This window comes from Molossus molossus, unplaced genomic scaffold (assembly GCF_014108415.1).
Source record: "Molossus molossus isolate mMolMol1 unplaced genomic scaffold, mMolMol1.p scaffold_m16_p_3, whole genome shotgun sequence".
Lineage (NCBI taxonomy): Eukaryota > Metazoa > Chordata > Mammalia > Chiroptera > Molossidae > Molossus > Molossus molossus.
The window spans coordinates 86,211,453-86,236,082 of NW_023425366.1; the positions used below are offsets into that span (position 1 = coordinate 86,211,453).

General features: G+C 36.6%; 1 protein-coding gene across 1 annotated transcript in view; it reads right to left on the reverse strand.

Moving 5' to 3' along the window:
* Positions 1 to 7,967: 7,967 nt before the first annotated feature.
* DTWD2 (DTW domain containing 2) overlaps positions 7,968 to 24,630 on the reverse strand; it is a 91,724-nt gene continuing 75,061 nt past the window's right edge. Inside the window, exons 5-6 of the mRNA XM_036279276.1 lie at positions 15,712 to 15,840; positions 7,968 to 8,470 (exon numbers count right to left, since the gene is read on the reverse strand). Coding sequence (XP_036135169.1) covers positions 8,300 to 8,470; positions 15,712 to 15,840 — 300 coding nt within the window. The 3' untranslated portion in view covers positions 7,968 to 8,299. The remainder of the gene's footprint in view (positions 8,471 to 15,711; positions 15,841 to 24,630) is intronic.

A 24,630-nucleotide genomic window follows, 5' to 3' on the forward strand; every position in this document is an offset into this window, starting at 1 on the left:
GCAACTCTCTTAAATGCGTCTGTGACAAAGCTGAGGCAGAAAGTACCACAGCATGATGTCGTGATGTCCCATCAACCACCTTCATTAAGGCTAATGACTGAATACTTTGGTAAAAGGAATATAGGGTCATGATTAGGAGTAGATTAAGGCAATGTGCCCTTTCCTTCTTTCAACAGACAACTTAGTGTATGAGAGATAATAGTGAACGGTGAACTAGGCTGAGAATGCAGGGAGGCTCTATGGAAAGGTGGCTGGCCTTCTGTAGGTGGATGATTTAGCAAACGCCCATATAGAATGCTGAAGGGGTAGAACAAGGCTGGAAGCCCACATTCCACAAGGTTATACAGCTGTAATCCTAAGGCTTGGTTCCAGCTCCTGCTTATGCCAGAGGAAGTGCTGATGCTTCCCACAATAATTCATCTTCAAAGTCCTACATTCCAAGTTCTGGGCTCCTTGCCCAGAGCCTGCCATTCAACCCTGTTACACTTCTGTTCCCTGCCCCAGAAAGTGAAGGGCAATCAGAGCTCACATCTCTTATAGCTCCTCCCCCATCCAGGTTTTCTCCAATATGTGGTATTACAGGGCTGAGTGTCTGGGTGTCTGGACACGGTTGCATGGCCTTCAAATGGACTTAGATGAAATTTTAGGGAGAAAGCAGGGTCTAGGCTTTAGATGAGAAGGATAAAAGGAGAGTCTGTGAGGTTTAAATATGGTCAAGCCCAACTCTCAATGTTGAAGGTAAAATGGGGGTTTAGGCAGGGCAGAAATCTAGCCACAAATGCATTTAGTAGCACCTCTCCTGGGTCATAACTCTCAGTCATCGGTGACAGAACAGCGTTCAGTGAAAGAAACTGAGCTGGATTCACTGCTAACAGTGGGAAGCTAGTTATTCTGTTATAGGAAAGAAGACTGATTATAGCAGAGAATGCTGCAACATTACAACTTGCAGTCACAGCTTCAAGATCAGCCAAGATCGGTTAATAAAGTCTTGATATTGTACATCTCTACTTCAGGTCAGCAAAACATTGACTGGTTATAATACTGGTCAAAAATAATATGTCCTTGCTAAAAGATATTTTGACCTGTTAAAAGCTTATCCAGATGAAGTTAAGGTAAAGCTCATTAGCCTGTTCAGGAGTTATAAAGAAGAAAATATAGCAAAAATATAGCAACAATATATGAAGTGGTAAGTTGTCTAATTACATGCAAGATCCAAGAAAACATTCAACATGAAAATGCTGGAAAGATAAGACAGTTCATTAAGTCAGATTGGATTACTAAGGAGTCAAATGTAGATGAAAGGAAAGATAACTGTGAAATAAAATTAATATGAAGGAAGTTTAGCAATTATTTTGTTGTAGACTTGGAGCAAAAAGATGAGGACTTAATTGGGGGGAGGGGCAAAAACAATGTAATGTTACAGAAAATATTGATCAGTATCTAAATGAGTCAGAAAAGAAAAGCCCAGTACTCATAAAAGCTTTACAATGTCTAAGCCCAACTCATAAGCGATGTAAATCTTGACTTTTTCTCTCAATTAATGGAATTCTTCATGAAGAATTCATGCTAAGGCCAATCAGGCTTAATGTACAGAAATGGTGAAGTGTTTGGGTTTTCTTTTCAATTCAAAAGACCAAATATTTTCACAGTAAAATGAGGTTTATTTCCACCTTATTCTCAGCTAAAAGTATTGAATACTTCAATAAATCAAATCAATAATCAAGAGATAATTTTCTCACCTATAAGAAAATGAAAATAGTTTCAATCTAGGTTCTAGATGCAATTTCAGATAGCTTTCTAAAATATTGTGCAATGTATAAACTCCTGACCTAATTGTGATAGTGTATGGGTGGGTGGGTAGGGGGGCTTAATATTCTCAAGACTGATGGTTCACAGGTACAGCATTGCAGGCAATTTGCAATGAACTATCTTTATACCCTCTTCTCTCCTGCTACCCCAGTTTATGAAGGTCTTTGTAAACCAGTGAACACTTATTTTTTCTCAGTCATGAGTGTTTGGTCTTTTTGAAAGAACACATGCATTTTTTTTTATCAGGAGCTCCAAAGATACAGTAAGGAAAACCCCGCATCTAGAAAGGCAATCCTAATATAGATCACAGGAGGTTAGGATCCAGAGCACCCATTCTGCACAGGGAGGATCAGCATGAGTCAGCCTGCCCCAGGCTCCAACAGGACTTCCTTTGTGTGGCATAACTACTACTGTAACAATCAAGTACCCTTAGGAGCTCCTCTTCTGCTAGTCCTGAGAGTTTCACTCTCTAACAGTTTTCCTCAAGTGGGGCTGACCCTCCTGTACTCTAATGCAATGACTAACCATTAGCTGGTTCATCTTCTGCACTCAGCTGGAGACAGTCACAATACTGAGTCAAGGGGGAGTAATTGGGGAGTGAACAGCAAGCTTTCAATTTAAGTGTAAAATGTAACCAATAAATTTAGCCTTTCCTTCAAAAGGCAACATTTTAAAATTCCACAATTGCAGGGACTGATGTTTCTCTTACCTCTCTTCCTGACTTGAGCAAATTAGCCAGTCTGAGAGCAAAATACTTGATATTATGATACAGATTTTGTCATTAATTTCCTACTTGAAAGGAGTAGGAAGATCTACAATTGACATGTTTGAGCTGCTCCCACAGAGTCTGTTGCAGAATTCCTATCAGAACTTTTAAATCTAGCTATCAGGATCCTGGCTTTGAATAAAATTTTCTGGATTATTTTTTCAAATGTATAAGCAAATAAATTGAAGGAGGAGCAAGAAGTTGATGCAAGGACTATGTCTTGTAAAACTGCAATTTTGCATGACTGATTAGTGGGATCCTAGTAATGAATGACAAGAATTTTATTTGTGAATCAGGAAACTCAGATTTCAGATTTTGATCATTTGAGAAAATGTTTTTCAGAAAGAAGAGATTAGAGACCTATTAGCTATTCCTTACTTCACTTACTCTGTGCATTCTTAAGATAAAAAGTTAAAAGCAGTTCTGTCAAACATATGCTGTCCATTAATAAACAATTATTTTTGAATTCTTCATATAGCGCTCTATTTTTTTTCCATATTATAGAAATATATTTTAGCCCTCTTTGTTCTATAAATTAATTTCGGAAATATTCATCTATGTGTTTCTTCATAAATATTTTTGGCTATGCCTGCTTATTCACAAATATCTAAGTAATTAACGAAAAATACCTCATCATTAGCCTTGAAAAATATATTAAATTCCACTGGTATATGTTATGTATAGTGCTATACTTACAACCAAAAGGCATGTTTTCCTTCCCTCACGTTTTGGGGAAACTCTGTATTCACATCAAGTAATGCTGGTACAACTCCAGATGACAAGCACCCAAGCTCCTTCTGGCTCTATTTTAAGAGATATCGTTTTGACAGCTCTAATTGTGGCATACAGAGATGCCAGTCAGGTAGCTGAACTTGCATTTCAAAGACTACCCTTCAGGACTACATTTATTAAATATTAAATATCAGCATTAAGAATATCATACATTTTACATAGGATATTTTGGTTCGAACACAATTTCCTCACTGAAATCACTGATCAGTCCAATTGCTTGCCACTATCTTACTTGAATTATGAACGAGGCAAGGCATTTTCCTGTAGAAATCAGCAACTGGAGCAACCTCTCTGCAGGAAGGCCCTGTCAACAAAGATTACAATCCTTTTTCTGAATTATACTCTGATGATAACAAAGTGAAGTAGGTTAAGAAAAGAAAATTAATTTTCTTTATAAGACACATCTAATGAAGCTTTTATTCACTTCTGACAGGAATTCACCACATGTTGAGAGCAACATCCTGGGCTCAAGAGGAAAAATCAGATTCCATTCTCCATTCAAAACAGAAGTGGATGAGACATGATAAATTAAGGAATTAATGATTAGCTCACAAGAATTGAGACAAATATTTAATCGAACAAGCGTATTTAAAATATAACTGTTATATGTTTCCTTACAAAAGATTTACTAAAGACTACTGATGCCTACCTCGAGGATTAAAAGTATTCAGTTTTTTTCTGGTAGACATTTACAACTACAAAAAGAGAATGAACTAGATAGTCAGGTTGTACAATTGGCTTTTCTTCCTTTAAGAACATGATTTTTGCCCAGCCAGTATGGCTCAGTGGACTGAGCAATGTCCCACGAACTGAGAGGTCCCAGTTTGATTCCAGGTCAGGGCACGTGCCCAGGTTTCGGGCTCGACTCCCAGTGGGAGGCATGCAGGAGGCAGCCGATTGATGTTTCTCTCTCACATCGATGTTTCTCTCTCTCTCCCTTTGACTCTCTCTAAAATCAGTAAGACATATGGGTGAAGATTTTTTTTTTTTAACCCGCACAACCGACCAGGGCCGGGGACAAACTGCAACCGAAGCACGCGCCCTTAGCGGGAACCAAACCCAGGTCTCTCAGGACCACAGGCCGACGCTCTAACCGCTGAGCCAAACCGGCCAGGGCAAGTAGCTAATTTTTTTTACATATTTAAAACAGTATCTGACACCTGCTATGTGTTAAACTTAATGAATTATAAATGAGATGGATTAGAAAATGAAAGTCAAGGTCCACATGGTATATATTTTTTTCTATCCATGTTCTTTTAACCTTGTCTTTATATAGTTGTTTGTATGGAACATAATACAATAAGTAATACATAATAATACAAGAATAAACCCTGTTTCATGTCCTCACAACTGAAACCTACTTTTGCCCCACCCTGTATTTAAAGCCCCTGGTGGTGTCTGGCCAACATGATTCAGTTGGTTGGCACGTCATCCTGTGCACCAAAAGGCTGCTGGTTCAATTCCTGTCCAGGGCACATACCTAGGTTGTAGGGCACACCCCAGTGGGGGTGCAAACAGGAGGAAACTGATCGATGTTTCTCTCATACATCAACGTTTCTCTCTCTCTCCCTTTGACTCTCTCTAAAATCAGTAAGACATATGGGTGAAGATTTTTTTTTTTTTAAAGTACCTAGTGCTTCTTATAAAATGCATGCAGTTGGGTCTTGCTCCACCAATCATCACTAATCATTAGGGAAATGCAAATCAAATCCACAAGGTATTACCTCACATCTGACAGAATGGCTACCATCAAGAAGACAAGAGATAACTAGTGTTGTTGAGGATGTTGAGAAAAGGGATCCCCAATAAACTGTAGGTAGAATTGTAAAATGGTACAACCATTATGAAAAACAGCATGGCAGCTCCTCAAAAAATTAAAAATTGAACTACCACATGATCCAGCAATCCCACTCCTGTGTATATATTTAAGAAATTGAAATCAGAATCTAGAAGAGATATCTGCACCCTCATGTTAATTGCAGCATTATTCACAAGAATCAACATATGGAAACAACCTACATATCCTTCAATTGACTGTAGTAAATACATACAGTGAAATATTATTCAACCATAACTAAGAAGGAAATCCTGTCATTTTCAACAACATGGATGAATCTGAAGGGCATTTATGCTAAGTGAGCCAGAAAAAGAAAGACAGCTTACATGTGGAATCTAAAAGAAAAAGGTCAATTTCAAAGAAACATAGAATAGAATGGTGGTTGCCAGGGTACAGGAGTAGAGGGATACAGGGTGATGTAGATCAAAGGACACAAATTATCAGTTAGAAGAAGAAGTTCTGAAAATCTAATGTACATACAACAGGATGACTATACATGATACTGCATTCATTGTATATTTGAAAGTTGCTGAGAGTAAATCTTTAAAGTTGTCATCACAAAAAAGAATAATTTGTAACTATGTATGGTGATGGATGTTACATACAAATATCAAATCATTATATTAGATTTAAGCATTTTATCACACACACACACACACACACACACACACACAAAAATTACCTATGTTAACTATATGAGGTGATGGATATGTTAATTATCTTGATCCTGGTAATAATTCTACAATGTTTATGTATAGCACATCGTATATTTTAAATACATGATTATATGTGTCAATTATTCCTCTATGAAGTTTAAAAAGTCCCTCATAGGATTTAAAGATTTACTACATGTTCTGACCTCAGGATGAATGGATTCCATCAAACCTTTATGTCTAAATGCAAACTTCAACTCAATCAGAAATGCAGTTCTCCCAGAATATCTATCATCATATAGACTCACCAATTGGCTTCCCTAATACATCCCATTTCCTACTCTCCCTATCCTTACAAGTTGTGATATTGTGACTTTTAACAAGAAATATACATTCAGTCTTATTCCCCATTTCTAACACAGAACTCCTAAAATCCTTGTAATTTCCTAAGTGATAAGAGCAATAAAGGTGTATTGATATTCACAGCAAACTCCTTTCAATTACGTCTGCGTTTATGTCAATGCAGTGATCTTCAGAAAGCACCTAAGGATGGAGGCTGGTTGCCAGGGGAGCCAACCTTGTGATTGCACTATCTTATATCATACACAAAAATTAACTCAAAATGACTAGACTTGAACATAAGGCCTGAAACCATAAAAATTCTAGAAGAAAACATAGGCAGTAAGCTTTCTGACATCAGTCATGGCAATAATTTTTTTTAATCTGACAGCAAAACCAAAATAAACAAGTAGGATTACATCAAACTAAGAAGCTTCTTCACAGCAAAGAAAACGATCAACAAAATGAAAAGCAACCTACTAAATGGAAAAAATGTTGCAAAACATGTATCTGGTAAGAGGCTAATATCCAAAATATATGGAGAATTCATATAACTCAATAGCAAAAAAAAAAAAAATCTGATTTAAAAATGGACAAAGTATCTGAATAGACATTTTTCCAAAAAAGACATACAGATGGCCAACAAGTACATGAGAAGATGTTCAACATCACTAACCATCAGGGAAATGCAAATCAAAACCACAATAATATATCACCTCACACCTGTCAGAATGGCTATAATCTAAAAGACAAGAAATAAGTGTTGGTGAGGAAAAGGGAACACTTGGTGCATTGCTGGTGGGAATGAAATTGGTGCAGCCACTATGGAAACAGTATAGAGGTTCCTCAAAAAACTAAAAACAGAACTACCATATGACCCAGCGATTCCAATTCTGGGTATTTATCTGAAGAAAACGAATACAATAACTCAAAAAGATATGTGCACCCCATGTTCATAGCAGCATTATTTACAACAGCCAAGATATGGAAACAACCTAAGCGTCCATCAATGGATGGATAAAGAAAATATTATATACATAAATGGAATATTAATCAGCAATCAAAAGAATAAAATCTTGCCATCTGTGATATGGATAAACCTTGAGGGCATTATGTTAAGTAAGTCAGATAGATAAAGACAAATACCATATGATATCACTTATATGTGGAATCATTTTTTAAAAAATAAGCTCATAAATACAGAGGATGGTGATTGCCAGAGATGGGGTTTCAGGGTTGGCAAAATGGGTAAACAGAGTCCAAAAGTACAAACTTCCAGTTAGAACATAAATAAATCATGGGAACATGATGTATGGCTTGATGATTATAGTTAATAACACTGTACCTAATATTTTTAAGTTGCTAAGAGAGTAAAAAAAGTTCTCATCACAAAAAAAAAAACTATGCATAGTGACGAATGTTAACAAGACATATTATGATCATTTCACAATCTACAAATATCGAAATCATTGTTGTACACCTGAAACTAATACAATGTTATATATCAATTATACATTAATTAAAAAATTAGGGGCATTAATAGAACATTTAATCACATTAGCTGAGTTCAAGTTTAGTCCCTAAATATACTTAGTTTCCTTATTCTGTTTTACTGTTTTATGAAATAAGTAATTTTAATCTAAACTACTTGATTACCATTATTTTTTGTTCCTTATTTCAATCTATAAAATTTGTGTATACTATAGCAAATTGATGTAGGCATCATCTTTTATAGATCTACACCTAATTATCTATAAAAGATAAATGGAAACATTACTGTCCCAAACAGGCACAACAATTTCCTTCCATTTTAAAATAAGCACTTCTAACCCAGCTCAAAAACTAACCCCATTTGATATTATGGATTTGAAAAAAAATGTATTAGAGGCACATTTTTAAAAGTAAATACAGTATAAAATCTTGCTTTTTACTGAGTCGGTATAATTTTTGTTTGTTTGCTTTTATGGCTATTTGATTTACGTCCTTCTTATGCAACCCTCATTCTTTAAACAGTCAGAAAACCTACAGATTTAAGTTGTATGAAAACCTAACCTGGTACTGTTGGTGGAAGACACCATAAACAGCCCCGAAAGAACACATGTGCTAAATTTTAACACTGTTCATTAACAGCTCCATTTTCCGGAGTTTGCGTTTGTTCTTTGGCATTGGCTTAGGATATAGTCCATTTTTCAGAAGGTGTTCCTTGCTGAGGCGAATTTGAGCACCATGCTGAAGCTGGAAAGAGCATAAAGCTTGAAGAGGCCGAAGCAAAGTCTGTTAAGGAAAAAAGAAAAACTAAACTAAAAAAGTGTCTGTGACAAGTTATGATATATTGTCTAAATTTTTTCTTCAGAAACAAGCATTATTATCTTTATTATTGTTTTTATTATTATTAGCATTTCACTATGAAAAACAATAAGTACTCTAATAAATATATAATGATTTCCAAATAAATAATTTGTTTAAATTCATACCTTACATACCACTAATTCCAGAAAAAGGACACATTGATTTTCCATGTAGGTGATAAAGTCTGAATTTAGTTTTATACATTAAGATATTCAAACACCACAAAAAAACTGTTGCCATTACAATAATTTAATCTGTAACAAGCAGATGATGAGAGACCTTTAGATAATAAAGATTAGTTGATTCATTTCCAATTACAAAAGGATGCAAGTTTCCTGCTACCTGATAACAGTTAGCTGATGGCAGCAATGGGTAAGTGGTTTACTAACACACACTAGTCTAAGGACTGAACACATGCAAATTAGACACCAGGTTTTGGTGCATTCAAAATAATTCTAACTGTATCTGCACCAGCCCAAAGTTAAATATCTACAGGCCAGCCACTTAGCATAAGCGTGTAAACTGGTGGATCCATTGAGTAACAGGGTGGTGGCGACTCTAAAACAATGGGAGCAGATGCCTTTCCTTAAGTTATTCACATTTAAAACATTTTTTTAAATAAAAACACTATACCAGTGCTTTATACTGTACCAAGATTTCAGTGTTTTAAACAAATGTTGAGTCAGATTCTTTCCTGGAACCCGAGACCCCTGATCTAAATCTTTTAAATAACAGCAACACTTGACTGAGCAGATTGTTTTTTAAAAAGGAACAAAAAAAACTCATAGATTTAACTATAAAAACGTCTATGTGAATGAACATGTATTCCTGCCCTGGCCAGTTGCTCAGTGGTTAGAGCATTGGCCTTTGGACCAATGAGTCATGGGCTCAATTCTGTTCATGGGCAACGTACCTACCTTGGTTGTAGTTCGTCCCTGGACCTGGTCAGGGTTGTGCAGGAGGCAACCAGTCTAACATCAATGTCTGTCTGTCTGTCTGTCTGTCTGTCTCTCTCTCTCTCCCCCCGCCCTCCCCCTCCCACTCTACCTAGAGATAAAATGGAAAAATATCCTTGGGTGAGGATTTAAAAAAATAAAACAAAACTGTATTCCCCCACGTATACAACATGTGTTAGCAAGAGCTTAGTAGCTTTAATGTACAATGAACTCTTACAAATTTTAGCAGTCACTGGTAAGTTGCTTCTTCATATCCATTATTTTATTCCTTATTTAAAAAATCAAAAATTGCATTCAAGGTGGCAATGTGTCCAGCTAGTGATATTACACTCTGTAATGACACAGCCTATCCAATGAGATGTGAGTGGAAGTCCTCAGGTGGGGCTTCCAGAGAGTCTCTTTAAATGGGACAGACTTAGCAGGCAGAGGCTTTTGCTCTTTCTTCTTGACTGGAACATGATTCTTAGAGGTGGAATTATCACTATGTGACCACAGGGCAATAAACATAAAGATTAAAACCAAATATATATATATATATAGTGATGATGAAGAACAGGAAAGTAAGATAAATGTGGGTCTCTGATTCTCTGATCCATCCTCAGCCCTGGACTGCTCCCTCAGCATTTCTTATTTACAGGAGAAAATAAATTCCTCTGTGGTTCAACCACTGCAATAAGTGCTCTGTTACATCAGACAAACATCTTGGTAAAGCTCTGCGTGATACTGTAGTAGAAAGTCCCTTAGATATGTTCTCATAATTTCTTTTAATATCTTAATCTCTTCAAACAAGAGAGGAAATGTGGAAATGACTGTCTATTACTTTACAGAGTCAACATAGTGGACGGATTGGATTCTGAATCACTGTACTTAGGAAACATAGCCAGGACGATGTACAGACTGAGACAATTGAAGGTTCTATTGCAATCTTATGACAGTATTAAATTTTCATAGACAGGAGAATACTAATATGCCTCTGGTAATAGGCCTCCAACTTTTACCTCCTGAAGATAAGCATCTATTAATTTCCTGAGTTAATTAAGAGAATGCATTTTGGAGACAGACCTGAATTAGAGCCCCACTCCATCTCTGTGGTAGCCATTAGAACTGTTCACACACATGCCAGTCATCCCTCGTACATGATCAGACTGCATTTTCTAGCCCCCTCTGAAGTTAGTTAGGCATGGCTATATAAGCTGCTTTGGTTAGTGAAATGTGAGCACAGATAATGTGTGCCACCTCTGAGCAGAAGCTTTAAAAGCAGTATATGAGTCCCCACCTCTCCTTATTCCTTCCTTGGAGAAAGCAGAATAACATGTCTAGATAGTGGCTCCATCAGCCTATATCCCTAAGAGAATGCAATGAGCAGATCCCCCTGACAATCCCGCTGGACAGACAGCATGAGAGAGGCATAAACCTCTGCTGTACTAGGCTATTCTAATATTGGAGTTTTAGTTACTGGAGCCTAATCCAGCCTATCTTTTTAAAAACTGAACTGCCCTGGCCAGTTTGGCTCAGTGGTTAGAGCTTCAGCCTGCGGTCCAGAGATACCCGAATTCGGTTCCCGCTAAAGGCGCATACCTCGGTTGCAGTTTGTCCCCGGCCCTGGTTGGTCATGTGGGTGTCAGCCACTCGATGTGTCCCTTTCACGTCAATGTTTCTCTCTCTCTCTCTTCCTCTCTCTCCCTCCCACTCTATCTGAACAAAAAATGGGAAAATGTCCTCGGGTGAGGATAAAAATAAATGAATAAATAAATAAATAATACTGAACTTACTGGCATACTACTTGATAACAAATGATATCACTTCTATATAAATGAAGAAGATTTCTGAGGCACTCTGAAGCTATGTGAGACATGGACTGATCTGAGGAACGAAGAAAATCTTCTACTTATAAAACTAACAAGTTAGTTTCTAAAAGGTTATTTGGGGGGGAAATCAGTGTTTTGTAAATCCTTTCATCTGTAGGTACAAAGTGAGTTTTCAAGGGACCATCATTACTAACTGCTGGTGTTTAGTAGAGCTAAGGCACTTAGTCTACAGCACAAAACTTGGACACATCTCGTTATAGAAGTTCATGAGGCAAAACTGCCTAAGTACAGACGGTTCTGTAATAAAAAAGATTCCCAAGCTCAAGGCTTCCAAGGTATAAAAAGCCCTGGTAAATATTATTGCAGCTGAATGGAAACCACAGGGGCAAGGAAGGTCAAAAGGATTAACTATTTTGAGTGCCTGATGTCAGGCAATTAACACACATTTTCCCATTCAATTCTCACAACACTGAGGTAACTATTCTTATATATATATACATATATACACATATATATGTACATACATATATACACATATATATGTACATACATATATGTGTGTGTGTGTGTGTGTGTATATATATATATAAAACAGGTAAAAAAAGAAAAACAAGCACAAAGAAGTTCCATGAACTGCCCACAGGAAAAAAGTAATGATGATAAATGATGAAGTTTTCATTCAAACCTGCTTCAAAGTTCTTATCATGCTACTTCCAAGTGTTTGAAAAACTCAAGAATAAAAAAGGAGGTTAAATCAACAGACTAAAAAAGCTAATTTTTAAAATTATTCAACACTGAGCCTTTGCTGGTTTGCTCAATGGTTAGAGCATCTGCTCACAGTCCAGAGAGACTTGGGTTCCGTTTCCGCTAAGGGCATGTACCTCAGTTGCAGTTTATCCCCAGCCCCAGTTGGGGTCGTGTGGGTGACAACCAGTCAATGTCTCTCTCTTACATCGATGTTTCTCTCTCTCTCTTCCTCCCTCTCTCCTTCCCACTCTATCTGAAGATAAATGTAAAAATGTCCTTGAGTGAGGGCAAAAAAATTAATTAATTAATTAATTAATTATTCAACACTGACATTTTATTTTTTTTAACTTTATCATTTTTACAAAACAAAAGGCAGGTGTCAAAATCCAGCAGAATGTATAGAATTTCTGCACCAGTTTTTACATAAGTCAGTGATTATGAAACTGGTGTCCAATGTAAATACTAAACACAGCTGATTCCCCTCTTGGTCATATGCATTTGGGTACTTTGTTTTGGAGCTACTGAATCACCTGTACAGAATGAAGCCAGCTGAAAAATTACTATTCTCCGCCATCATCTTAAAATTTTATGATGATGCCACTAATTAAAGGTTATTGGTGGTGGGGTGGGGAATGTATGGCATAGCTTTCCTCCCTGGGAAAAAGAGAAAATACCTATGTCTAGAGCAGGCAGAAACTGTGTTTCTCAGAAGAACATGCCTATATGTTTATTATAGCTAGACATGAACAGGCTGGACTAGGGGTTCCCCTACTAATAAAGCTATTTTTGCCATCTGTAATAATAAGCAACTTGGGATGTTTCATTACGCATTTCTTCTGCTCATACTCCAACCAACCATATTATTAGTTAGTACCTCCCAAATCACACGTCTGATTGTCAAATATCCTATTCGTACTCCTGGAGACTATAGTATGACTACTCCTGCTGACAAAAGAAAACAGAATGACTCTAAGACCTCACTATTACTTTAGGATTTTATGTTCAATTTTATCCATAGATAACAATAACAAAAGCTGAAGAAATGAAGGATCATGTCATCATTCTGTATCTTAACCTTTGCCTGTTGTTAGATATTATACTCAGAACAAAAGATAGGTTTCCTGCTATGATGGCACATTAATTAATTCCAGAATAATATATCTTATAAACTGGGAAAGGGGTCAGCAGTAGCAGCATTAGTAGTAGTGGTAGTAGCAGTAGTAGCAGCAGTACAAACCCTACCCTGAACCCCAGCCCAATTACAACCACTATTATTAAACCACCACCACTACCAACATTAAAGCTTCTATTCAGGATTGTAGGAACAACTGAATTCCAACTGTGAGAATAAGGGATATACGTCCACAGAGGATTCTTTTCAGAACCCAAAAGAAGGAGAGGAAAGAAAGTTTTTGGGTGCTGTTTTTTTTTTTATTATTATTATTCCTCACCCAAAGATATGGTTTTATTGATTTGAGACATTGATGTCAGAAGGAAACATCAATCAGTTGCACCCTGAGTGGAGATTAAATCTGCAACCTTTTGGTATAGGGGAGGACACTCCAACCAACTGAGCCATGTGGCCAGGAGAAGGAAAGTTTTAAATCTATAGCCAAACAATATTATATTTTCTCCTCAAGATTTGAACTTTCTTTTTTTAATGGGTCCTTGGTCTAATGGTGGCTGATCCTAGATTTTCCATCAACACAAAGGAATACACAGAGACTGTATGAAAGCGAGTTTAAACAATAGCACTGGATTTCATCTTTCTTTTGAGACACCTAAAAATAGTGCAGCTTATTTCTGTTTTTTGTTTGTTTTTTGCTCAAGAACATACAGGAATAATGGTGAGTAAATAAGAGGAAAGATAAGTTGGGCAGTATACTAAGTACTGTGTTGATGGCCAGGTACATGGAAGAAGGCAATAAGGTGAGAATGGAGGGACAAAGTCTGAAAACACTTCATGGTCATTTGGGGTAAGAATCTAGGGTCCCTCATGAATTTTTTTTCTCAAAGGAGAGAGAACAGAGAAAAAGAATTGCCTAGATCCAAAACAAAGTCTAGTTACATGGACACACCCATACAAAAAGCCTACCCATGAAACCTACTGCTTTCATCAAAAGAAATGTCTCCAACTCTAACACTTTCCATGTCTTAGAGCAGAGGAGAGGAAAGGCAAGGAAATGCTGGCTCCTGTCATTCTTTACCTCCTTGCTCTGATGGCCTCTTGTTGTTTTCTTGGTAACAAGTCCAGTTACTCTGACCTGAGCTTTTATTCATTATTGAAATGTCCTTTGTGGCTAGGGCACCGTCTTACAATAGTAACAACAGTGTATAATGAGGGAAAGAGAAAGAAGGCAGGAGAGAGTACTTCGTGTGTGTGTGTGTGTGTGTGTGTGTGTGTGTGTGTGTGTTAGAGGGGGAGTTATAAAACTTAATTTAGTTATATTTGTTATCCTGACTTTTCTTCTTAAGTTGTATTTACCAATATCTTCCAGTGATTAAAAAATCCTAAGAAATAGCCCGGCTGGTGTGGCTCAGTGGTTGAGTGTCGACTCATGCACCAAGAGGTTGCCCGTTCGATTCCCGGTCAGGGCACATGCTCAGGTTGTGGGCCAAATCCCCAGTGGGGAGCATGCAGGAGGCGGCCAATCGATGCTCTCGCTCATCGATCTTTCTGTCTCTCTCTCTCCGTCTCCCTCTAAAATCAATAAAAAAAAATTTTTAAATCCTAATAATATAAGTTTTATTTTGCTATATTTTTCTTTTGCCAGAGTGCAATTTTTTTTACACATTCTAAAGATTGAGATGTTAATGAATGCAATAAAACATTATTCTTTACTGATGATTAATTATATATGAATCATCAGGCTTTCATGGAAATTAAACAAAATGATGATTGCATGTTATAACCTTTTCATATTCTGAAGGCGTTTTTCTCAAAAAGGTATATCTTTTTTACACTGTGAGCATGGTTAATAAGATAAACAGGAAGTTAGTGTACCTCCTCAAATAAAAGAACCAATGCAAAAAAAAAAAGTGAAATGTTCTTCTTTTAATTAAAAAGAAAAAAGTTGAGTACCAAAGAACACATAATGCTAAAAGAAAAATACAAACACTAAAAGGAAAATAAAGGCCCCAAAAAACTATATTTAATACTGTGATACTTAAAAGAAATTGAGTATATTACAAATGCTGTTTGCACAGCTTAGAATAAATACTTAAATAATCTTACATAATGGGATCTGAAATGCTAAACTAACAGTAAAACACCAGAAGAAAAAAGATTATAATAGTAAACAAATTTATTTTTCTTTTTATTGATTTTAAGGAGAAGAAGGGAGAGAGAGAGAAAACATCGAAGTAAAAGAGAAACATTGATTGGTTGCCTCCCACACGTGCCCTGACCGGAGACAGAACCCACAACCTAGGCATGTGCCCTGACTGGGAACTGAACCCAGCACCTTCTGGTATATGGAACAATGCTCCAACCATCTGAGCCACACCGGCCAGGGTCACACACTTCTATCACAGATACGTTCTACTTGTCACTTGAGCTACAAACATAACAAGCTATGCATTTCAAAATTTTCTAGATAAAATCTATCCAAGCCCCTACTTCTAAAAACCACGTAGCCTTCCAAAGGGTACATACCTCTTGTATGTAACTATTTTTCTCTAAGATGGAAAGAGCAACAGCCGCACACTCCAGGGTGGACAGGCACCTATTAGTTGGTTGTGTCCGAATTACATACTGACTAGAAATGCTCGTTTTTAATTGCACCTGAAACCAAAAAAATAGAATAGAATTTTTGGTTTAAATTTAAAACTGTAAAGTCTGTGTTTTAAATAATATTTAATTTAAATTCCTTCCAAAATTGCCAGTTTAGAAATATTAAATGTATCGATATTTTCTATACATAATATCCTTACATTATTGTTATTTTCAAATAGTAAAAGGAATAACGTATTTTCATATATACATGACAAAGAAAATATATCCAGGGTACATATACACAAATTCCTACAAATTAAAAATAGACTAATATCTCCCTCTCAGTGGACGAAAGAGTGAATAGATACTTCAAAAAGAAGATATAAGAATAGCAAATAGGTATGTGTAAAAGGGCTCAACATGATTTAATGTAAATTAAAATCACAATGGCATAACATTCCTAGTCTTCAGAACAGTTAAAATAAAAAAGAGTAACAGCGCCAGGGAAAGATACAGAGCAAATGAAACTTTCAAACACTATAGTGGGAGTGAAAATGGTTTATTCACTTGGAGAATTTATTTTATGGTTTATCCTCCCATGATTTCTTGATATAAATTGATAGGTGTATGTCTGTGTGGGTGAGAATGTGTATAAACATAGAGACGTACACATACACATATGGATGGATGAATGCATCCTCTCTTTTAGATAAAAGTACTATACATACTTTATCCAGGAAGATAATATTTTAGCTGACACTTAATGACTGAGACAGGGTAGACATGAGAAAGGCAATAAAAATTTGAATGTCAACAATTTGGCTTTTAGATTCCTATTTTAATTAAGTGAAATTCAAATAATTTTATATTCACAAAGCCATAGTCCTAGCCCGCACTCTGATCAGAATCACATTTAAACATGTGTGGATAGCCCTGGCCGGTTTGGCTCAGCGGTTAGAGCGTCGGCCTGCGGTCCAGAGAGACCCGGGTACGGTTCCCGCTAAGGGCACATATCTCGGTTGCAGGTTGTCCCCGGCCCTGGATGGGTTGTGCGGGTGGCAGCCACTCAATGTGACACGTCAATGTTTCTCTCTCTCTTCCTCTCTTTCCCTCCCACTCTATCTGAACAAAAAAGGAAAAATGTCCTCGGGTGAGGATAAAAAAAAAATTTTTTTTAAATAAATAAACATGTGTGGATAGATGAGAATTTCAGTTTTTACTTATAAAATATGTAAGCATGTGGATTGAAGGTAGTGGTGTCTATGAACACACAGCATCTTATTAAAATCAGGTGTTCTCTCTTGTCCTGGCCGGTTTGGCTCAGCGGATGGAGCGTCAGCCTGCGGACCAGAAAGTCCCAGGTTCGGTTCCCACTAGGGGTACGTACCAAAAAAAAAAAATCAGGTGTTCTTATTTTCTAGTATCTCTGATGTCCTATGAGTCTCATTCCTTTACACCATTAAAACTCTCATCGGATGGCACCTTAGCTCTCTCCTTTGTTTCTCATGTAGTCCACCCATGGTGAGAAATACAGTTCTTCTATTAGATATTTTTGTTCAAAGAATTCTCCTCTACAACTTGTTTCTCTTCTTTCCTCAGAAAGAGGAAGAGAGAAGAGGAGGAAAGAAGAAGAGGGAGAGAGAAAGGAAGAGAGGCAGAGAGTAAAGCAAAGTGAGTATCATAAAAAAGCCACTACAGAAAGTATTTGGTTTTGGAACACATCCTTTAAAGCATATTTGACTAATAATGCTTTAGATATGATCATATTAAAATTATTCTGCATATCTAACAATAGACAAAATGAAAAATAGGTTCAGGGAGAGAAAGAGATGGAGGGAAAAAATTAAAAAACATGTGCAATGATGAAAGAAAGCCTGTGATTAAATAACTAAGAATAATTCATGATGTTGATTAACTGTAATTACTAATGGATTTAATATTTCATCAGGTCAACTAGTAAAACAGAGTACAGACGAATACTGTTTCAAAACTCAATTTCAAGTCATCACTGAAGGAATTAATAATAGGCATCTGATTATAACAAAACCTTTGTGAAACATGCAATTTTCACAGTAAGTTTTGTTTATAGAAATAAATTTGACTTTAAAAGAAATTTCTTATTTCAGGGGGGTGTTTTAATTCTTACTTAACCCCCATAGTTATATGAAAACTCAGAATTTGACATTTATCATATGTTATAATTCAGAATATCCTACACAAATGATCTCTCCAGGAATTACCCAGTAACTGGTTACATTAAAAGGGTACATAACTAAGAACATATATCATTAATATATGTTATTAGAGTATACTAATATGACACTCTCCCAGCTCCTCCTTTTTATGCTCATGTTCTATTTCACCTTCATCACATACTTAATTCAATAAGTAAATAAGCGAGTTCAAAAAGAAACACTGTTGATCCATCTTCTGGGGAAGTCACGGGCATCATAACAAATAATTTGTCAGAAATTGTCTTAACTTCTCAAATAAAAGTTCAAGAAAATCCAAGGCAAAATTATTCAAAGACTAAAGAGTAACATGTGATAATAGCATGTTATATAGAAAGGAGATTTATTGAAAGACCAGGATTATTATATCAAGCTTGACAATAATGAATCGACCAATCTCAGTCAAGTCATTCAGCGTCTCAGTTCCTCCTCAAACATAAAAATCAGACAGCTGGCCTCTGCTATAGTCTCAGCCAGTCCTTACAGGAGGTCAGCCTGCGGGTCAATCTCTCCCAGTGACCTTCCAACAGCAATCAAGGCTCAGTTACAACAGGATGGTGCACCCAGCCCACGGCGGGGGAAGGGAGAGGGGGATGCCTAGAACACCGATCACAGGTGACTGGGTAGGCTGTGCCACTGGACCCTATAGGACACTTACTACAGGAGGCTACTCTACCAAGTCCAGGAGACATAGCAACTCTACCTAATACATAGAAACAAACACAGGGAGGCAGCCAAAATAAGGAGACAATAAAACAGGTCCCAAATGAAAGAACAGGCAAAATCTCCAGGAAAAGAACTAAATGAAATGGAGACAAGCAAAATATTAGATACAGCATTCAAAACAATGGTCATAAGGATGCTCAAAGAACTTAGTGAGAACTTCAACAGCACAAAAAAGGGACATAGAAACCATAAAAAAGAACCAGTCAGAAATAATGAATATACTAACTGAAATAAAGAATACATTACAAGGAATCAACAGTACAGTACATGTGGCAGAGGATCCAATCAGAAATTTGGAGATAAGAAAGCAGAGAACAGCCAATGAGAACAGGATAAGAAAATTTTAAAAGAATGTAATAAAAGGTTGCTGGTTCAATTCCCAGTCCAGGGCACATGCCTGGATTGCTGGCTTGATCCCCAGAAGGGGGCATGCAGGAGGTGGCCAATCGAAGCAACATTTCTCTCTCTCTCTCTCTCTAAAAATCAATAAAATATTCTTTTTAAAAATATATATATATTTTTCAAATGTCTCCTTCTAAATATCCCTGTGGCTATTTTTGTCACTGCAAGTGATTTGCGTCATTAAAAGCTGGGCTGACACAGAATGTTTAGTAATGGTCTTTAGAGCTAACAAACAAATATCCAAGGAAATAATATGCCATGGCTTATGTTTGCATAACACATTTTAAAAATAATTTACTATAACCTAAGTTAGTTAAATCTTTTATCAACCAAAATAAACTAAAAAAAAAAAGACCAAAATTAAAATTTTAATTCATACCCCCCAATGCATTGCATTTTTATAATTTGATGGTGATTACTTGTTACCTGTACTCAGGCTATTTTAAGCCAAGTTTCATTACTACATAAAACTACTGTGCTTCTCAATTATTTAGAGTCAAAAGCTTTCTAATCACATGATCAATATTTTTTTTATCCTCACCAGAGGACATTTTTTGCATTTTATGTTCAGATAGAGCGGGAGGGAGGGTGGGAGGAAAAGACAGAGAGAAACATCAATGTGAGAGAGACACATCAACTGGCTGCCACCCACAGGACCCCAACTGGGGCCAGAGACAAACTGCAACTGAGGTACGCGCCCTTATCAGGAACCGAACCCAGGACTCTCTGGTCTGCAGACCGATGCTCTAATTGCTGAGCCAAACCGGCCAGGGCTGATCAACTTCTTTAAAGGTTTCTAGCCCTGGCTGGTTTGGCTCAGCCGTTGGAGCGTCAGCCTGAGGACCAGAGAGTCCCGGGTTCGGTTCCCGCTAGGGTCACATACCAAAAAATAAATAAATAAATAAACAAACAAACAAACAAATAAATAAAAATATTGCCCTGACCAGTTTGGCTCAGCAGTTAGAGTGTCAGCCCGTGGACCAGAGAGTCCCGGGTTCGGTTCCCGCTAAGGGCACAGTTGGGGTCATGTGGGTGGCAACCAATCGATGTCTCTCTCTCACATCGATGTTTCTCTCTCCCTAACCCCCTCTCCCTCCTGCTCTATCTGAAGAAAAAAAAAGTTTCTAGGAAAATCTATTTATTTTCCAGGCTTTCTGAAACAAGCCTAGTCTATTACAGGCTGGAATGAACTTTCTTTTAGTAGCATTCTGAAGTCTTTACCACTAGAAGACACACATAAAAACCCATCTTTCTGTAACAGCCTGTTTTCTATGATCTTTCATAAGCAAGATTAATTATCTGAGCTTTTGAGATGCCCTTTGAAAGAGAGGCACTAAATCTTTTCTTCTAGCCCCAATCCCTCAATTCACTTCACTCCTGTCATTCCCTCAGTTTAGTTCAACAACATAATCTAATAGTGGTAAGAGTCCAGCATTGGCATCAGACAGTTGCCAGTTCTAACACAGACAGGCAAAGTTTCATGCACATACTGGACACTAAATGATATTCTAGATAATGTACATGTATTGTCTCACTTAATTCTCACAAGACCCTATGAAGTCAACACCACTACCTCCATTTTAAAGACGAGAAAACCAAAGCACCAAGAGGTGGATTAACCTACTCACAGTTCCAAAGTCAGTCATGGCAGAGCAAATATATGAATCTATAAAGTTACATCCAAGAACCTGAGCTCTTCATCACCAAGCTAACAATTAAATGGATGAACTCTTGGGAAAATCCCAACATATAAAATTTAAAAAGAAAAAAGACTTTTCTGCTGGAAAGCAAGGCTGAGGAACCCCAAAGGAATTTTAGGGTTCTTCTAAACAACTTAAAATCAGTAAACAGCATAGTGATTGCCAGGAGGAGGAGTGGGTGGGAGAGGAGGGTATATGGGGGCATAAATGGTGGTGGAAAAAGACTTGACTTGGGGTAGTGAACACAATACGGTGTACAGATGACATGTTGTAGAACTGTATACCTGAAACGTGTATAATTTTATTAATCAGTGTCACCCCAATAAATTCAATAAAAAGGAAAAACAATGATATACAAGGAGGGGTCTTCTCTACACAAGCATGGAAGGTATTCACAAGTATCAGCCTTGCAACACTATAAAGTCTGCAAAGATTTTACAGAAAGTAGAAATTCTAGGAATACTGCTAAAGCTGAGAAAATTTGATAAAAATAAAGTTAAAAGGTGGTATTAGTTATAGATAAACTGGCAATATCAGTAAGCACTCAGTACAGGCAAATCTGTGGATGAGGATGGTACTGCTGATGATGAGCTCAATGAGACTGGTATAACTGTGGTGGTGATTTACAATACTTTCATCACAATCTAATAAAAAAAAAAGTGTGAAACAACTCAGTTTTACTAGAAGAAAGCTGGATGAGTAGCCTGGCCAAGGATATGAATAAGATGGAATTTAGGACAGAACCAGAAATATTTCAACTTTTTAAAAAATATATTTTTAGTGATTTTAAGGCGGGGGTGGGGGTGGGGAGAGAAACATCAATGAGAAACATTGATGAGAAACATCAATTGGCTGTTTCCTACATGGCTCCTACTGGGGATTGAGCCAACCCGAGCATGTGCCCTGACCAGGTATTGAACCAGCAACCCCTCAGTGCATGGGATGATGCTCAACCAGCTAAGTCAGTGAGAGGATAAGAATGTCAACTTTTACAGGATTAAAGAAGAAAAGCTATGGAATAGACAGAGGAAGAAAAAAAGGCAGTCTTAGAAGTACCAGAGGAGAAAAAGTTACTTTGCCAGGTAAATAAAATATTTCTAGGGGTAGAATCCTGTAAAAAGAAAAAAGAAGTATTTATAGCCAAGGAATATATTAATTTTTACTCTCTCACCCTTTAAGTACATAATCTGAGTATCATATGTGCAATAATCACCAAAGTAATGAGAACCTGTATCTGTATCTTCAGATATTTCTTTGAAATATTCCCAAACACTATATAACAGAAAAGACAAACCAAGATTTTGTAGTAATTTTTGAAAATCACTTTTCAAATAAAAGTTTTCATTTCATGTATGACTGTTTTATCTGCCTAATGTTCTCAATGTATTTTCTCATCTTTTTCTAGCTCTGTACATGTGTAACTTATCTGTATGTTTAATTGATTTTAAAACAGTAAAAGTGAGAGACAGACATGAAATAGAGTTGATTAACAATAGGTTGCTATGTTTCTTTGAACAATACAGAGTACAGCTAAGTAAATGATAAGAAATTATGGGTTGCAGAGTATCATAACTTTTAATCCTTGGCTTTGTAACTAACAGTTTGATTCTTTATGTACAACTGAACCAAATATATAAAATTATAAATGTATATATACCGGTGTTTCAATAATTACAGTCTGTATTTTATTAAACAATATCGCAGAACACCTAAATAAAAGGATACATACTGTGTTCTTAGAATGAAAGACTATTGTACAGATATTAATTCTCAAATTTTGACTTATGAGTTAATTTAACCTCAACAAAAATCTAAACAGGTTTTTGTAGAGTTTCATAAAGCTGATTCTGAAAGTATATGTTAATGCAAAGTGCAAAAATACCAAGACTGTCTTGAAGAACATAATACATACAAGGATCACCCTATCAGTCAAACTTGTAAAGCAACATTAACACACTGTGGACTTGACAAACCAATGGAACAGAATTTAAAACACAGAAATATATTGTCATATATGTGCACAAATGTAGCAAATTTTAAAATGGTGGTTTCTGTAAATGGTGCTGGGACAATAGATGTGCAATAATCCAGGCAGCCATATGGGGGAGGGGGGGTGAAATTAGACCCACAACTCACACCAAATACAAAACACCGTGACAGGTAGATTAAAGGCAAATGTAAAAGTTAGAACTAAAAGCTCTTAGAAGATAAGATCATCTGAGCTAGAGATAAGATTAAATGTCATAAAACACAGAAAACACTAACCATGAAAAAAAGACTGGAAAACTTCAACCACATTAAAATTTAAAATTCCATTTATCAAAACACAGCACAAAAAGAGTGAAAAGACAAGCACAGAGGGAATACATTTGCTATATATCTAACTGTCAAATAATTCAAATCTAGAATACATAACTTCTAGGAATCAATAAGAAAAATGTCAAAAAAGCTAAAAAAAAAAAAAATAGTTAAAAGATGTTAATAGGTACTTAAAAAGAACAGAACATCTAGATGGCTATAGCAAAGGTGTTTAATCACGTTAGTAATCTTTGAATGAGAATTAAGACCAAATGAGAAAGTGCTACACACTCATCAGAGTAGTGAAAAACTGAAAACATCTGACCTTACCAAATGTTAGAGAGGACAACTCCCATACATTGCTGGGAGGAGTGTAAATAGTTACAATCACTTTATAACACTTCAATTAAATCTAGTAAAATTGAAACTGTGCATAATCCATGACCCATCTATTTCATTTCTAGGTATATACCTGAGAGACACTCTTGCACATGTACATCAGGATATACACACAAGAACATTCACAGCAGCATTTATCCTAATAGCTCCAAGCTGAAAACAACCTAAATGCCCATCAATAACGGAATGAATAAATTGTGATATATTCACATAATGGGATATTACACAACAATGAAAATGAACAAAGTACAGGAATGCACAACAACATGAATAATCTTAAGGATAAAATACTAAGAAAGCCCTGGCCAGTTTGGCTCAGCAGTTAGAGCATCGGACAGTGGACCGAAGAGTCCCAGGTTCAGTTCCCACTAAGGGCACATACCTTGGTTGCAGTTTGTCCCCGACCCCAGTTGGTCATGTGGGTAACAACCACTCGATGTTTCTCTCTCTCTCTCTCTCTCTCTCTCTCTCTCTTCCTCCTTCTCTCCCTCCCGCTCTATCTGAAGATACATGAAAAAATGTCCTCAGGTGAAGATAAAAAAAAAAAAATGCTAAGAAAGACAAGATACAAGAGAGCACATATAGTATAATTTGATTTATACAAAGTTCAAAAACAGAACTTGATCATTTAGGGACACACGCTTCCATAAACAAAAACAAAGAGATGATTACAATAAAGGTCAGGATATGATTAGTGAAGGGGATAGTAACACAGGTGGAAAAGTGGCCTGGGCCTGGTGGGACGCCAACAGGTTTCTAGGTCTTGACTTGAATGATGATTATAAGAGTGTTGTGTTCCTTACTCTACATATATTTCATGCATATCTCAAAATAGGTATTAGCTCAATAAATGCTCCTTCCTTACTATTAGAAGTTTTCTCTCTTATGCAAAACACTAAAATAAAATTGGAAAACAGGATAGTTGTGATTAGCTGTGTAACCTTGCAGGGGTTGCTTACTTTTAGGGGTCTCGCTTTTCTAATATATAAAATAATTTATTTGAATCTATCTAAAGGATTCCTTCAGGTTCTAATATTCAGGGATTCTCTCCATCTCCTATCATTTAGGGTAACACTATCAGGACCTGGATTGAATAACATGCA